The following is a 16,417-nucleotide window of genomic DNA, read 5'->3' as shown; positions in this document are numbered from 1 at the left end:
GGATTGCTTTGGCTTTTCAAAACAAAGAATATATTCTGGACAACTGCTGTCAAATGTTAGGTAGGTGTCCATGAAAAAGAGACTTCAGGGAAGCTACAACTCCTGCCAAGTTTCAGGCTGTAAGCAGATAATGGAGAGAAAGCAAGACCAATGTTTAGAAACATGCTATTGCTCCCCAAATAAGTAAACCTGGTTGTTTTTAACTGGGAGTTGGCCCTGATGATACAAAGGCTGAGGGCTGCTAGCTCATCCCTCCCTCATTACTAACACTTGGGAAGTGCTGAGAGAACTACACTGTCCTTCCCCCAGAACACAGCTTCACAGCTCTGCCTCTCCTGCAGAACCCAACAGCATCACCAAACCCCATGGGTCTCAGGGAGCTGCAGCCCATCACACCCTCCCTGCTGTGGCATCTGATCACAAGTAAGTTATGAGGAAAATAATTCCCTATTTGGTGTCATATAAAATTTTAAATCATTTTGTACCTACTCTGCATCTTAAATGGCATTTCTAATTTGTGGGAATCAGTACAACCCAGCTTCACCTTTGCAACACAACCCCACTGGTTTCCACACTTCCCAGGTCTTTAGGGAGTAACTTACACTACACAAACTCCAGTGCAGAATTTATGCCAGACAAACAAAGCACTTTCAACCACAGTAGATTATTCAACTTGCCCATATTTCCTAGCAAACCAGCTTTTGCCTGGCACTGTTTCTGAAGAATTAAGAAAATTTTATTTTGCTTTTTGTCACGTCCCTGGTTTATAGTTGCTTTCCTGCAGTTAGCACCAGGGCTGGTGGAAAATGGTAACTGTTTGCAGACAACATATGCAAAAAATTGATTCTGGCTAAGTAAGAGGAAGCTACTAAAAATTCTAATTATTTTCATAAAGCTAATTCCTATAAACAATTTTCCAGAAAGGAAATGAAAAAGGTTTTCAATAGAAACAGGTTAACTTCATTGTCTATCAGTGCTAGCCCAGAACAATTCAGTTCAGGGATTAAAACAATAATGCATCTGCAAAGTAACATTAATAACTTGTCTTCTATGTGGTTCATGTCAATAAAACAACGTTCTGATGTATCTTTGTCTACAGTGTTAAGACTTGTAAGAGATCAGTGAGGTGCTGAAAAGGGCAGAATTCAAGTCCCATCTTGCAGCTGCTGTTCTGGATCTCTCCAGAACCAGAACCTGGCAGCACACAGTGTGTTAGAGGCCACCAACCTGGAACATCTGCCGGACCTTCCTGCGGGGCAGGTTGACGTTCAGCTTGTGCATCAGCTGGTGGATCTCTTCAATGTTCAGCAAACCATCCCCATTCTTGTCAGCTTCCTCAAAGGTCTGCTTGACCCAGCTGCAAACGTGTCAAGGGAAGGTACAAGAGAGGGATTTCCTCACAGAGGGGAGAGATGGAGCAGTTGGGCACTTGGACTCAGGAGAAGTCACTATCCCAGCTCTGCAGTTGGGCAGAGGGATAATTCTGCTTAGCAGAGGAGAGTAACAGCTTCAAGGGAGAAGAGCTCAGCATTACTGAATCCAGCCTTCACAAACATGGATTTTCCAAGTCAGCATCCCTGGGCAAAACACTTCAATTAGGCCTTCCCACAGTCTGCATTGTTGCTCTTGGGGTACACCATGAAATAAAGTCATTGCTGGCAAAGGTCTGATACCATCTACGTGGTTCTCCCCACACTGGTGCCAAACCAAAGCAGTTTTACTACTGCATGCCACCTGGTACAACTTGCTGCTCTACCTCCTACCTGGAACAACTATGCTGTTAAGCTCCATGGAATTCTATCTGAGGGCTACTGGTTTTGTGACTGGACACAAAGGAATCAAGCTCAACAGCCACCTGTAGCAGGGATGATGTTAACCTAGTGTGGGAAGATGGACCAAGGAAAACTGTGAAAGACCCAAGTACATTATTATCCACCTGTGGTTTCTGTAAGAACCTCATTAAAGATTTACCACTCCTGCTTTTCTGTGCTCTCTCCTCCAAGACTGTCACACAGTTCTTTCATCAATATACTTATAACTCTTCCATCTCTGGACAACTTCATTGTCCACCACTCTCTGTTTGATATCTCTGCCCTTACCTTGTGCCACACCTTCCACAAATTGTAAGCTGCACAGAGAAAATGGGTGAGGTTCATAGATCTGCTGCTTCTCCCCTCACAAGGACAACATGGCATCACACAAAGCCACCAGCTGTCAGGTTCAGAGAACAGGAGGCAAATCTTCACACAGCAAAGGCCTGACCTTTAACAATCTTTTCTTGGGGTGCTCTGCAGGCTTACATGGGTTTGAGGTGACAATGAGTCAGTTTTTTCCTCCCTGCCCTTGTTGCAGTTTCACTGCAATGGTTAAAACTGGTACTGGTTCATGACCATTATTTACAGCTTGGTTCACAACACCAGCCCCATTGTGCTCTCATTTCTGCTACTGGCTTCTCCTCTCAGAATGTACTTTTCAAATATTGCTCTGATTTCTTCCACTTCTTCTTTTCATCCACTTGAATTTCTCTACTCCCTAACCACCACCCTTTACCCCCTCTTTGCAGCTTTTGCCAAGTTCTCACACTAGTTGGAACTGGTACAGGGTCATTTTGTTTGCAGTTTCCCAGCTGCCACATTTGATAACACCAACAAGACTTGAAGTGATTTTCAGCAGTAGAGAACACAGAAAACTAACGGATAAATATAGCAAGCTGAGTATGTGTGCAACAGAGCATGCAATATATCCCCCAAATGGATATGTGCCTATCTTTGAATCATAATTAAAGACTGAAAATCTAAATTAAAAATGCCTGAAGTGTGTATGTTCTCCAGAAGGAGCAGGTACAAGTGACCACTATAGATTTCTGCGTGCCAGAAGGGAAAGGTGCAGTTTTCATCAAGATGGGTTTGTTGGTTTTGATTTTGTTTGTGGGTTGGTGGGTTTTGTTTTGCTTAGGGAAGAATTCTCTGTATTTACCATGCTTGTCTGCACTGTTGTGAAAAAAAGCACACTTAAGAAAATATTCAATAGATCTGATCTTTAGAAGAAGTTCACTTTTGTTACTAGGCTGCAATAAATATTGAAGGAGCTTTAAAGATTTCTGATCCTGACAATCGATGGAGGCTGACAAGTACACACAGACATCACCACAGGTAGCTGGTGTACACCAAAAGAAATGGAGCTGGCCAGGAGTTACTACTCAGAGTTTTCCAAAACTGCTCTGGTTTCACCTGTGCAGAAGCTAACAAAATCGAGTTTTCAATTAGTGATATCTTAAAAGCCCTGTCCTCTGTCAGACCTTGCAATTTGCAGCAGCAGAATAAAAGCACAGCTGTGCAAAGAGAAGATGACAGAAATCCTGAAGCTGTGCTGGGGTTAGTATTTATTGAGATAACTACAAATGACTGCTTTGACTCTTCAGTAAGAATTTCACTAACAAAATGCAAGTCTACCCCCTGACTTCACACTGGAGTTTAATCCAGTCCCTAAGCCACAGCAGCTGTTTTACTGCACAAGGAAGTGTCTGTGTCAAACCCATAACTCAGGTTTCCATCACAATCAATGGCAAGGTGCTTGGACTCTGGACAGGAGGTGAAATCCCCAAGAGCCAAGCCAGAGGCACTGGATCAGAAGCTGGAGCTCAGGCTCCTCAAAGGATACTGATCGTGTGTTCTCTGCCTCTTGGCGAGGGAGTCCTCATCACTTATCCCAGCCATCAGGTACTTCAGACCTGTGATCCAGGTGCGAGCTTCCTCTGGGTTTGATGTGATCAGGTCCAGGGACTCCATGTGGTTGCCATGGTAAATGGTAAAGCAACAGCTGGGGTCAAAGCTGCCCTCTGCATGGCGGTGGAAGATCTCGGACTGCCGGCCTTCCGTCACCTTGTAAATGGAATCGATGACAACTGGGGGGAAAGGAGAGAACAAAAACTGCCCTGCTTGGGTATCCATCCATCCATCCATCCATCCTCCTGATCTCTTCCTTTTTTAATCTCCAGCCTCCATGGCAGTTCTGTGAAATTCTAGCCCTAATTTCATTCAATAAACCACTGATTTGAATTTCCAATTGAGCACGGTGCTGTGGGAGCCGTTTCAATGAGAAATAACATGGCACAGCAGCTTCAGGAGCTAATAATGCCTAAAGAAAACTTTCACAGTTAAGATTAAGAAACCTCAGTCTAAACCTTCCTAGGTTCTGCATTTCAATTTTGATGCATGCACTGAGAAGGGTTCAGCAGAGTTTGTTACACAGTCACTCTCCAGTTTGCTCACAAGTTCTATAAACCTGTGGAAAATGTTGACATCTGCCTGAGCCCCACTCCTCTTCCCTCATAATCCTGCACTTTTAGTGGCTGGTTATAAACTACTACACTCCTGAAAACCTTCATGTAAGTATCACATCCCATTTAATATAAGCATTAAAAAGTATTTATTAAATTGATTTTTCAAAACCCATTGTTCTGGTTTCCCTCTGTAATTCACATTATCATACTGAGTGAAGAAATTACAAGAAATAGAAAAAAAATTACTTTTTGCCTTTTCACTTTTCCTGGAGGGTCTCCATCGGATGCAGGTTCTGTGCTCATCCAGGTAGAAGAGACGAACCAGCCCTTTGGTTCCACTCTTCAGCTTCACCATCTGAGTCCCAGACTGCATGACACTCATGCATCTTTCAACTGCAAAGCAGAAAAGAAGACATCCAACTAAATGGCCATCTAACTCCACTAATAAAATGGCCTGCTGGCTTTCCAGCATCTTGCAAACATATAAATCTTTTGACTTGCACCTTTAGACAGGAACTAGTGGAAGAGACATAGTGTATTTTCTTTGCAACTAGCTTTGTCACATAAGAAAAAAATCATCTGTCAAAACACCCTCATGAGAAATAAGGAAAAGAAAGCTTCACCATATACTGGTGAAGGAGGAAAATATTTTATAGCTGTTCCATGCTGTAATTTTAAACTGGCACTCTGAACATTTGGAATGGTGAGGCTGTCATTCAAACTCCACGTTCCTCTGGGCTCAGTAATCCTCTAGCTTCTATCTCGTGCTTTTGACACTGTTAGAACTGTTATCAGAATTAGAAATACACAATCCCTTCTCTCTACCACACACACATACACCCTCCTCTCCAGCCCTGCTACCAAATTTCAATCCCACACTCTGATGACTTCCTTTTATGCACCCATCCCACCCAGGATGAGAAGGCTTTGTTTCTCTGTGTTATGACTAAAACACACTCATCTCTTCCATTTCATCTCATGTCTTCCCTCCTACAGGTTTCCAAACACTGGAATTAAGATAGCATTTCCTCCTCATCCCTGCTCTTAAATTACCTTCTCCTGTTTTTATCCATTTGCAGCCTCTCCTCACTTGGTACCACTCCAAATTCACCTCCCAGATGATTTGTTTACACTCTGGCTGGCTTCCAAATACTATCTGGGTTTGTCTTTATTTCCTCTTATCACCCTTCTCTTCACCACTTCTCTTCACCACTCTCCTCACAACAAACACCGATGCTCCCTCCCATTCCTCCTGGCCAGGGCTGGGTTTATTTTCTCAGCTCCAGCCCCAGCAGCAGTGGCCTCTCTGAACCCTGCAGTGCTCCCCACCATGGCCGGGTCACCCTGCTCAGTTCAGCTCCAGAGCACAAGTGTGGCCACAGCACATCTTCCAGCAGATCTACACACCCCCGAGGCCATCAGGGCAAGAGGACAAGCCTGCTGCTCCTTCCCAAGGCCCTCTGGGTCACACACAGCCAGAGCAGCATCCTAAACATTGCTCACATTTGGGGCACACAGCCCCAGTGCTGCTGGACCAACCTCCCCTGGCTCCCTCCCACAAAGCCCTTTTTGTTGGCAGCCCAATCCACCACAGCAAACAAGTGCACTAGAAGTGTGCAGGCACCAGCCTTTTGGCTTGCACTTTTCCAGCTCTGAGAAAACACCATCAGAATGCAAACACTTAAATAAGACTCCTAAATGTGTAAGGAAGTTCACTGCATCCTCCCTGGTGTGCAAGGTGTCAGTAACAGACAGAATCTGTTACAGACCAGACTGTGGTAACAGAAATGCCACCTCATTCAAAGGCCCATTGGATTCCAGCTCTGGAAACCATTTACAATATTCACCATCCTTCCCTGTAAGCTATTTATAAAACATAAACACACACAGAAACAGCCTTTTCCAAATCTATTCCTAATATGCTAATTTCAGTCTCCAGCCAGACATTCACAATATAGCAACGCTGCACATTAGCATCTGAATAACATGGAGTGATTGAACAGAGCCAGTGCAGAATACAGCTCCAGAAGAGCAATCCAAGAACCCTCTCACTAAGGAATAGAAAAACTGGTTCTAGAAAGAAACCCACAACATTTAATCCTCTAGATAAACCACACATATTGAGTAAATGAAGCAGATCTTTGATGCAGATATATATTATAATTTGGGAAAGCAAGACATGGTTTCCATCATATGGTATTTTTTTAACACAAGAACTAGCTGTGCATTTTTGCAGTCTGAAAATGAATGAAATGAATGAAACTAAAACACACTGTAGTTTGTGTTACAACAAAGAGAATTAATCTAAATTCAAATAAAATACTATGCTTATGCACTGAATACTTAAAGCAAATGAAAAAAAACCCAACTGAAAGCTACAGTAACTGCTGTCTGCAGAATTATGCAAACTTATTCCTGAGTCTAAAGTCATCCTAGCAGACATCTGACTCCAAAGAGCAGTTTAATTTTTTTTTAAGTTCAATCAAGGATAGGAAATTCTTAGTAGTACACACATCTCCTTTTCAGGAGGACCTGATTCTCTACTGAATAGTAAACCAGATACAAACCCATCTGAGCCAGCTGGACTTTCTCTGAGGTGGCCACACTCCCCAGCACACGATGGACCTCTGCAGCCAGGAGGAAAGCCATCTGAGCCCCTGCTAAGTCCAGATGTTCCTTGAAATCTTGCAGGTTAGACAGATGCTATTTATTCTACCTGACAACCCAGCTCCTCTCTGCTGAGCAAACGAAGCTGCTGTGTGCAGTCACTAAGCTGGGACTGACCACTGCCCATGCCTGACCTTATGTCTCAAAGCACTCTAATCCGCCCCAAATCAGGCACAGCTACCTTCCATCCAACTCTGCTCTAATCTAGCCCCATGTGCTAGCAGGTCTTTAATAACCAGGGAATAGCTTACCAGCGTGTCCCAGGAGGAGCCCTCACACAAAGTCACAGCTCTGCTCACAGGTTTAACAGCCCTTCCCTCCACAACCCCTCTCTGACAATGGTTTGCAATTAATTTGGTTGGATCCTCAGCAGTGACAGTCGTGGTGTGCAGCTCTGCCTGCTGCTGTGCTGCACCACAAAGCCATCAAGGCACATGGGACCCTTTAGCTGAGACTGGAAGGAAAATGTTTAGGGAATTAGAACGTTATCCCTGGCAGTGTTTTCAGTAGAATAGAAGCTCACTTTGATGTACAGGGCACATCGCAGCAGCAAAATATCACTGGAATCACATCTCTGCATCCAGCTTGGATGCACATTTCCAGAAGGAGGCCATGGCAAAGATGGAAAGACAGAGAAGTGCACAGCCCCCAAACTAGAGAACAACTAATTTTACACTATTATTTTACTATTATTATTATTTATTGTTATTATTATTTTACTATTTTACAGCTAAAATATCACGAGTCAAGTAATGAAAATACTCTGGATGCAACCACAAAAATCTCTCTCAGTTTTCTGAACCCATCACCCTATGTTGCAGTCGTTTATTTATCATGAGGATGCTGTAAGTTTGCATTTACATTAATGCCATTAAAAGCCATTTACTCCCTGCCCCATCCCCCAGAGACATTTTCTCTAAATCCCACAGAATAGCACTAATATCCAGCACACAGCTTACCTCTAATGGCATCAAATTGTGATTGCTGTTTTGTAACCCAGTGGCCAAAAAGCCCAGGAGAGCAGGACCCACAGAGCTGAGTCTGGAGGAATCCAGGGCCCCACTCAGGACCATTTTCAATAGCCACATCTCCTGTTTCATTCCAGATTTACATTTGTTTTGCAGCAACTCTTCCAACCCCTCGTGGAATTTTACATTAAGCTTCTTACAGTGGATTTAATCATAATCTCTGTGAAGTCCAGGGACATGAGTTGGACTGTCCCCTATACTTCTGCAAATCTCCAGAACTCCTCAAGGAAGTGGCACACACCAGCAGAACCCCACAGGCTGGTGCTGGTGCTGGTCCTGGCAAGGCCCAGCTGCCAACAGCACAGGTATTTCATTTCAGACCTCCAGAAGGCAGGGAGTTAAAACAAGCAGAGGAATCAGCAAAGCACAATCTGTGACTACCAGAACAACTGCAAATGGCCTAAAATTGATGACAATCATTAGGTCTGGAAAAAAAAGTCATGCTTGTGAATTCACTAAAGAAGATGCTGTTGTAAAAAGGAGTGAAACCTAAAAACATACTACCCAGAAGGGAAAAAAAACCAAAACAAAACAGAACACAAAAACACCAAAACCTTTGTTTTAACTTTTTAGGTTTGGAAACTGTCTGGTGTTCTCTTCTTAAAAACAAAGAACAAAACCAAACAAAAAAGCCCCCACCAAACCTTGGGAACAGTAACTCCCAGCCCTAGTATTTATAAGTAGCACATATTTCACATTAACTGCTGTTTCAGCCTACCACACTGAGATTGCTGGCTTAATGCTTCTGGGATGATGAATTAACTCATCTGATTTTCATATTACAAGTGAAAAGTTTCTGCTCTATGCCTTCTCCACGGCTGACTCTTGACCCTGAGTTATTCCTGCCATGGGAGCACCCAGACCTTGTTCCCAGCCTGAGCCCTCCTCTATCCTTTTGCACTTCAGAGAGCCCAAAAGACTTTTAACCCTTCTCATGCATAAATCTTGTTCCTACAGTGAGATCACCTTCTGCAGAGCACTGTGGAATGCAGAAAATTACTTGTTAGGACCGTGCTTTATTTCCAGGGCCCTTTTTGAGATCTCCAGTACAGCAATTGAAATCTGAGCAAGCAGCCCCTGGACACGATGAATAATGCATGTTTTCCATCCTGCTGGAGGATCCCCTGCTTCTGCTAGTTCAAACTGTTATCTTCAAAAAATTAGCCCAGGTTTCATTCTGGAAGTGTTTTGGAAAGCAGCTGATGAACAGAGCACTCAGCAAGTGAAGGTTCTCTGCAGTCCTGCTGGACACTGATACTGCTGAAGCATCCTGAAGTCCTGAGCAGCCACAAAGCTCCAGGACCCCAGCTCTATGTTTGATCCATAAAGAAACACCTTGGGGAAGCCACTGCCTGCTAGCACAGAGCCCAGAGCTACAGCTTCTCTGGGAACATTATTACTTCTGGGTCCAGAAATATAACAATAAACATCCCCAAGATCATCTTCCTTCAGAAGGAGATTGTATCGAGCTGCTCATATTAAGACCTCTGGTGCCACTGCAACCCAGAATAACTGGGTTTCCATTAGGACTGCAAAACGAGTCCTTTATCAACACTTCAAAGCACTATCATTTAAGTACAGACATTGCCAGCTGCCAAAACACGTTGTCACATCACCAGAGTGAACAAGGAACGTCGATTTGTTAAGCAAACACAGTTAATAAGAGTGCACAAAGCACAGCAATTGATTGGGACACAACTGGAACAAGGTGGAAGAAGCAGCAGAGAGGAAGAAAGGGAGGAGAGCAGTAGTTTCCATGACACCTGCCAGCAAGGAGGAGGAGTGGGCAGGTCTGTGGCTGCTGCTGGGACAGCCTTAGGAGCAGGGAGCAGGAGGGCAGAGACACATTCAGCTTAGAATCAGAATCATAGAATCATAGAATTGGCTGGGTTGGAAGGGACCTCAGAGATCATCAAGTCCAACTCTCACCCACCCCCCCAAAAAAAGCCACTTTTTCTTCCTTAATTTGTCAAAAAAAAAAGCAAAATTAGAAAAACCCCAGCAGAATGCCCTTCATCAAGCTTGCTCCTGTTTCCACACTGGAGATGCAGAGGAGAAACTGTCCCAGCTCCAGTGCAAACCAGTCAGTTCTCATGTCTGCAACTCCATCAGCAAAGAGCAGAATGTCAGAGCAGCCCTGGCACCTGTACTGTATCCCAGCCCAGTGAGGGGAATAAAGCCCAGAGCACAACAGCAGCTGTAGGGGCAGGATGGAGTGTGTGGAAGTGGGATCCAGTCCCCAGGAGCTGCAGCCAGCCCATCACATTGGGCTGTGACACCACTGCTTCCCCTTCAGGCTGCCAGATAAATCCACCATGGGGGCTCCACTAGAGAGCAGGAGGGGGAAAAGCAGAGTAGAACTGAAGGCAGAATTAATTAACCTTTAAAAGTAATGAATGAATACTACAGCACAACTGATGGTATCAACTAATTTACTCACACTCCTCAGAAACAGTTATTTTGCTAGAGCAAGACGTTTAGCTGTTCTGTTCTCCAATTACCTGGGTGCAAGGCTCTGACAGTGAGTCACCCGGGGAACAAGTAATCAACTGACAACCTCAAACACCAAAGTAATTTCATTACCAAAACCAATGATGTTTTATGCATCCCAGATTCACGCTGATCAATGTTTCTATTGCTAGGATGTGAAAATGCCCCCAAACCAGAAACCTGTTAAGTCTGCTGAGGATATCAATAACCTGACACAGGAGCTGTGCTTCCTGTCACTGCAGTACAGTCAGCTTCTGCTCCCCCAAACTTGCATTTCACTCATCCAGGAGGCACACACCCCAGCACAGAATGCTGCCTGCACACCAACAGGCTCTCCTCTGAGGCATGAGCTATTCAAGGGACTGCTCCAAAATGTAGGATAAAGAGGAAAACTAAGCAGAGACATTTCCTCTTGCAGGTAAGCCCAGTGCTGGGGAAAGCAGTGAACTTTCCTTCCAGCAAGCTCCCACCACCCACCCCTGGTTTCAGCAGGGTACTGCATGCACTGACACCAGAACGCTGAGCCCAGCACAGCAGCTGCCCATGGCAGCTCTCAAAGCAGCACCAGAGTTACTTTCACAGATTTAGGTAGTTTCATAAAGGCAAAGTTCTTCAGCAAACCCCGTGTGCCTTTTCAGTTTCTGAAGAGTGCTGTAGAGTTATTGAAACAACAGTAAGCTTAATTTAATGAATTTAATTCATAAGCATGCATACCAAAAAAGAATAGGAAGGGGGCAAGGAGCATATCATCTAGTTCCTAGCTGGTCTACTGTGCCCTGGGCTCTGCAGAAGCAAATGAGATCTCTCAGGAGCCAGCAGCATCCAATTCCAGAGTCCTCCAAAGCCTCACTGGTACCACAGGCAGGACCCAGCACTCCCCAGGTACACACCACAGCTCCTTTTGGGCTGGCAGGTGAGGTGTTTCACTCCTTGCAGAATGTACCAAGCAAACCACAGGCCTTTAAAGCTCCTATGTGCATGTGCTGATCTATGGGGAGTGCATAGAAAGCTGTGATAGACTTAAGTGATCCTTGGAATCAGACCTGTGGCAAGCCAGGTTCTTCATGGGGAAGGGTTGATACCTCCAACATCCACACAGAAGGGCATGCTGTTCTGAGCTCAGTCCTTTATATATCACTCACTGTTCTAGAGTCTGTACTTAACAACAGCTTTGCAGGTGCTTGGACAGCTGCAGAGATACCAGAGTCCCCAGGAAGCAGGAGTGATGACCCTAAAGGCTGCTGCCACAGTCCCTGGGAATGACACCGGGTGTAGCTCACAGTAGTTCTCTGCTCTAGCTGTACCACCTCCAACCCCTGTACCACCTCCAACCCCTGTACCACCTCCAGCCCCAACACTGCTGTAGCTGTACCACCTCCAACCCCAGCACTCTGCTCTAGCTGTACCACCGAGAGACCCACTCAGAACCCCCACCCATCAGCAAAGCCCAGCCCAGCCCAGCCCCACCCCCGGACAGCCGGTTCCGCTCCTCCCGTGCCCGGTTGGGTCCCGCCGCTCCGCAAAACTCACGGGCAAAGCCTTGGCAGAGGTGGAGGTTGTGCTGCCTGCTCATGGTGGAGCTGAGCCACCCCGACACTGCACCCACTGCACAGGGCTCCTGGAGCTGCCACTGCACTGCTCCTGTGAGCAGGAATCCCGGGAGGGCTGGGATCCTGCTGCTGGCAGGCTGCAGTATTCACCCCAGTGATGGGGAGAACAGGCACCCTGCCTCCTGCCACCATCCATCCCAGCAGGACAATGTATTCATGCCTACAGAGTGCCAGCTGCAAGGGCCCTGCTGGCACGGTGCCCTGCCACCCTCCTGCATCCCGCAGCCACCCCTGCCAGCCAGGCAAAGAGGAGTGCTAGGAGCTACCAAAGGGATGGCAGAAATCTGGCACCTGCTGTTATACCTGGCTGAGGAAAAGGCAAAATGACCTCAATAGGAGATTCACCATCAGCACTTTGGTATGTACACACACACACGTTCACAAGAGCTTCAGAAATTAAACCTGATGCTTTCCTTCCAGGACTGTTCCAGCCCCCCTTCAACCACACCAGCTCTTGTCAATTATTCAGTGGGGACATATCCATTACCTTCTGCCTCTCAGAGAGCAGATGGAGTAACACCTGGGCTCCTTACCCAACCTTCACATCAAACCTTAATGGAGGGGTTTGTGTGACCAAAACCTCCAAAATAAAAGCACAGCCTTGGGATCTGTAGCATACCAACTGCTCCGACACAGGAGGCCCTTCCCCAGAGAATGTCTGAACAAGTGACTTTTTCTTAAAACAGTCTCAATTTCCTCTACAATAGCTGTCTCTATTTCCAGTAACTTTCCCTAGTAAAAAAAATATTTCTCAAATAAAATCGCCCCTGTTCCATACAAAGAAAAAAAAATCAATATATATCAACCCCTAACACTGCCCTTAAATTCTTTTAAAATGCTTCAGAGTAGGCAAAAGATTTCAAAGTACAACCCATGACTTTTGGTGGCATTATTTAGATTAGTTTGGTTTTAAATTACAAGATAATCATGTTAGGAAATGTCTTCTGTACTACCCAACTTTGACAAGCCAGATCTTTGATAACTGTATTTTGTAAGTTTTTTCTTTAAAAACATGTAACTTCATTAAAGATGAGTAAAATGCAAAAACGAACTTAATCTACCATGATTTCTCCTCTCTGCAGCATTTATATCCACTTAGAGGCTTAAACTAATTACCACCTTCTTATCCAGCACTGCCTTAAATTGAAAAAGAACAGACATTATAAACTACAAGTTAATGAAGAAAGTTATTCAAGATGTCCACCTTTTCTGTGTCATCCTTCTGCAGTTCTTGAGAAGACATCTCTCATCCAATGCTGTTTGATCAGAATTATACACAGATGCATAGTTTACATGTTCTAATATTTATACGTGCTACTAGAAAACAAACAAACTCTCTTCCACAGAAAGCTCTGCCACAGCAAAATGACCACTAGATGAAAATGTCAGGAATATTTGTTTAAAAGGCAAAGATATTTGTAATAATTTAAGGTAACACCCAAGTGCAGTCTGCCCATATCACAGGACCAATCTCTCACATACAATCCACACATTTTCATGGAGAATTGTACTTCCAAGCCAATACAAAAATACCAAGGTTTCCCTTTGAGTATTCAGGAAGACACACACACAGTTTTCATGCTAATCACGTCCACATAAATATTGTATGTAGCTTACCCATCATAAGGCTAAAGTTAGCCCTTATTTCTATAGGCACTTCCAGAACTGCTACAAGCTCGTCCTACAGTCATTCCAAACTCAAACCAAATCCTTACCTTTTTCTGGACTTAAATTTTTATATACTTCAAGGTCTGCCATTAAATTTGTAACTCATGCCTTATTGGTGAGCAGAATGGAAATTCTCACTGCAGGAAAGCCTCAATTCCATCTTCATGCCACCAGAGCTAAAATATTTGGAAAGCAATCCTTAGAAGTCCAAGAGAATGCTGCCAGTGCTGCTCTTCAGGAGGAACAACAAAACCTTTGGGATCCATAGGACGAAGCCAGGAAAGCACAGATCCAGAGACAACACCAGGCAACTTTCTTCAAAACCGAGCAGCAGAGGCAGAGAGGGAAGCTGGAAGCATCTGCTCTGTGCTGCTGCTGCTGCTGGGGGCTCGCAGGAGCAGCGACTACTTTTGGTGTGAGCCACACATGCAGAGCACTGTGATTAAGATGCTCCAGGCATTAAGCCTGGGAAGGAGAGCTCTGTAGGCAAGCCCAAGGGAATCCTGCTGGCACCTCGGGAGCTGCTCAGAAGGGATTACCATGCTTCAGGTGAAGAACGGATGGAGAGTGACAGAGGCTGAACAAGAAGAGAAAAACCGCTCTACAGTAACTCCCACCCTCTGCAGCCCCAGGGTTCTGAGAGGCAGAAGGAGGAGAGAATCCCTGGGGACTTCACTCCCCAGGTTTTGTGCCCCCTCCTCTGATCTTGTTGCTGACTTGAAGGGGAGCAGCCAGTTACAGCACAAAGCATGCAAATGGTTCAGGCTCTGCATCACTGAGCATTCCGTTTCATAAGAAAAAGTAGTCTGTGAGATGCTGAGCTCTAACCCTCCCAGGAGCTGTAAAAAAATCACCATGATGCTTGCTAAATACTGTGTGGTTTAAGCCAACTCCATGCTACTGAAATGAGGAGGTTTAGAGTCAGAGTGGAACAAGGTACAGAGATACTCAAACCTGCAAAAATTGCACTTGCTTATGACAGAGCCACAGAGGATGCAGCTCGGGGAAACATGGCAAGAATAAACCAACCTCCATATAGGATGCATTACATCTCTGATTTATTGCATCTCCTAATTGCTTCCCTGTCAAGCTGGCTTTTACACAGTGACATTTACAGCAGAGCACCCAAGGAATCCCCAGAGGTAATCTCAAAGATTGTGACAGCAGGAGAATTTGTCTAGTGCATGCTAGGAAAAAGTTAGGCAGCAGTGTGATCAAGAGGAGAAAAGCTACAAAAACCCTAGAGTGCCACATGCCTGCAGAACTTGGGAGTGGAGCTGACACACTTCACTCACTGAGAAACCATCGTTTTTTAGCTGTTGCTACCACAAATAAGACTTCCCCCAGTCAGCACATGCCACAGCATCTGCAAGACACATGCCAAGGAGATCTAGCGACCTGCAAAATTAAACAACCCCCCCAGGCCACTGTAGGGTCCTTGGCTGCAGTCAGTTTGTGCTTCTGCTCTGAGCAGAGCAGGAGGTGGCAGCAGCTGTGCTGTGCTCTGCCAAGAGAAACATCACCCATGTCCAGGTACAGCTCCATCATCCCACCACGGGGCCACACCTCAGGTCACCAGGGATGAAGTCCCCAATCTGAAGCTTCTCCCCAGTTATCTATACATCCACATTCAAATTAATTATGTGCTATAGTTGCCATTCAACAACAAAAAATACAGTGTCACCACTCTATATTTTAATTATTGATAGATCAGATTGTTCTTGATAATATGTTGAGTTCAAATGACTCCACACTCCTATCACTTCATCAATTAGTAGGAGAACTATACAGAAATATCTTTAACACCAAGGCTGCTCTGTCAGTAACCTTTCCCAATTATGAATACATTCCTTATTATTTTGTCTTCAAAATAAAGTTAATTTTAAAACTGGAAATGCTTAAATGCTTTACAACTTAAGAAATTAGAGCACACTATATGGGGTTAGAAAGAACATCACAGTAAACAAAGGAAGACACATGCCAAATGGTGTGAGAATACTTGCAGGACTATTCACCTTCCAAAACATAAACAAAATCACCATGGCAACTCCTCACCGACAAGCCAGGTTTTGCATCCAATCCCCAGTGCACAAGGTAAACAAACCCAATGACCACAAGCTTCAGCCTTCCCCAAATGGACAAAGATGGAAGCCCAGTTTATGAAGATGAAGAAGCATCCTCACAAGGCTTGGACCAGTGAAAGTTCTACTGCAAAAGAGTAGATTTCTAATAAATGAGAATACAATTTAACTAAGAGTTCTGAAGAAGAAACATCAGAAGAATATTAATTTTCTGGTTCATTGTTTTTTCCTTTTTCACTCTCAAAACAGCTGGAAACTGGCACAAGGACTAATTCTGGTAAAGAGCAAGAACAGCTGATTAGAGATCTTCTACCTCTTACAGTAAATAGATCATGAAATAAGATAACATCTTCATATTCATCATCCAACTGTAATCTTAGACTCAAACTGTAATACAAGCTCTGTGTGAAAAGTCAGCTAGAGATGAATAAAACTCTATATTGTCATCTTTATCAGATTAAAGCTTTTGCCAGCTCCCCTTATTTGCCATTAACAAGACATAGTTCTTTGGGAAGCTGACAAATGCACAAAGATGGAATGGGAAAACCACTTGGCAGCACATCTCAAGCACCTTGCACACCAGCCTGAGAC

General features: G+C 44.6%; 1 protein-coding gene across 2 annotated transcripts in view; it reads right to left on the bottom strand.

Moving 5' to 3' along the window:
• The window catches only part of PLCH1 (phospholipase C eta 1), a 47,544-nt gene that overhangs the window by 26,443 nt on the left and 4,684 nt on the right, over positions 1–16,417 (bottom strand). The window contains exons 1-4 of one of the 2 annotated variants that reach the window (XM_030456472.1): positions 13,793–13,835; positions 4,529–4,675; positions 3,661–3,904; positions 1,228–1,357 (exon numbers count right to left, since the gene is read on the bottom strand). In XM_030456472.1, the coding sequence (XP_030312332.1) occupies positions 1,228–1,357; positions 3,661–3,904; positions 4,529–4,675; positions 13,793–13,835 (564 nt within the window). Of the gene's footprint in view, positions 1–1,227; positions 1,358–3,660; positions 3,905–4,528; positions 4,676–13,792; positions 13,836–16,417 lie in introns of those variants that run through there. The other variant, XM_030456473.1, reaches the window with a different exon arrangement.

Source organism: Calypte anna, chromosome 9 (assembly GCF_003957555.1).
Source record: "Calypte anna isolate BGI_N300 chromosome 9, bCalAnn1_v1.p, whole genome shotgun sequence".
NCBI lineage: Eukaryota > Metazoa > Chordata > Aves > Apodiformes > Trochilidae > Calypte > Calypte anna.
This window is presented reverse-complemented; position numbering and strand designations above follow the sequence as displayed.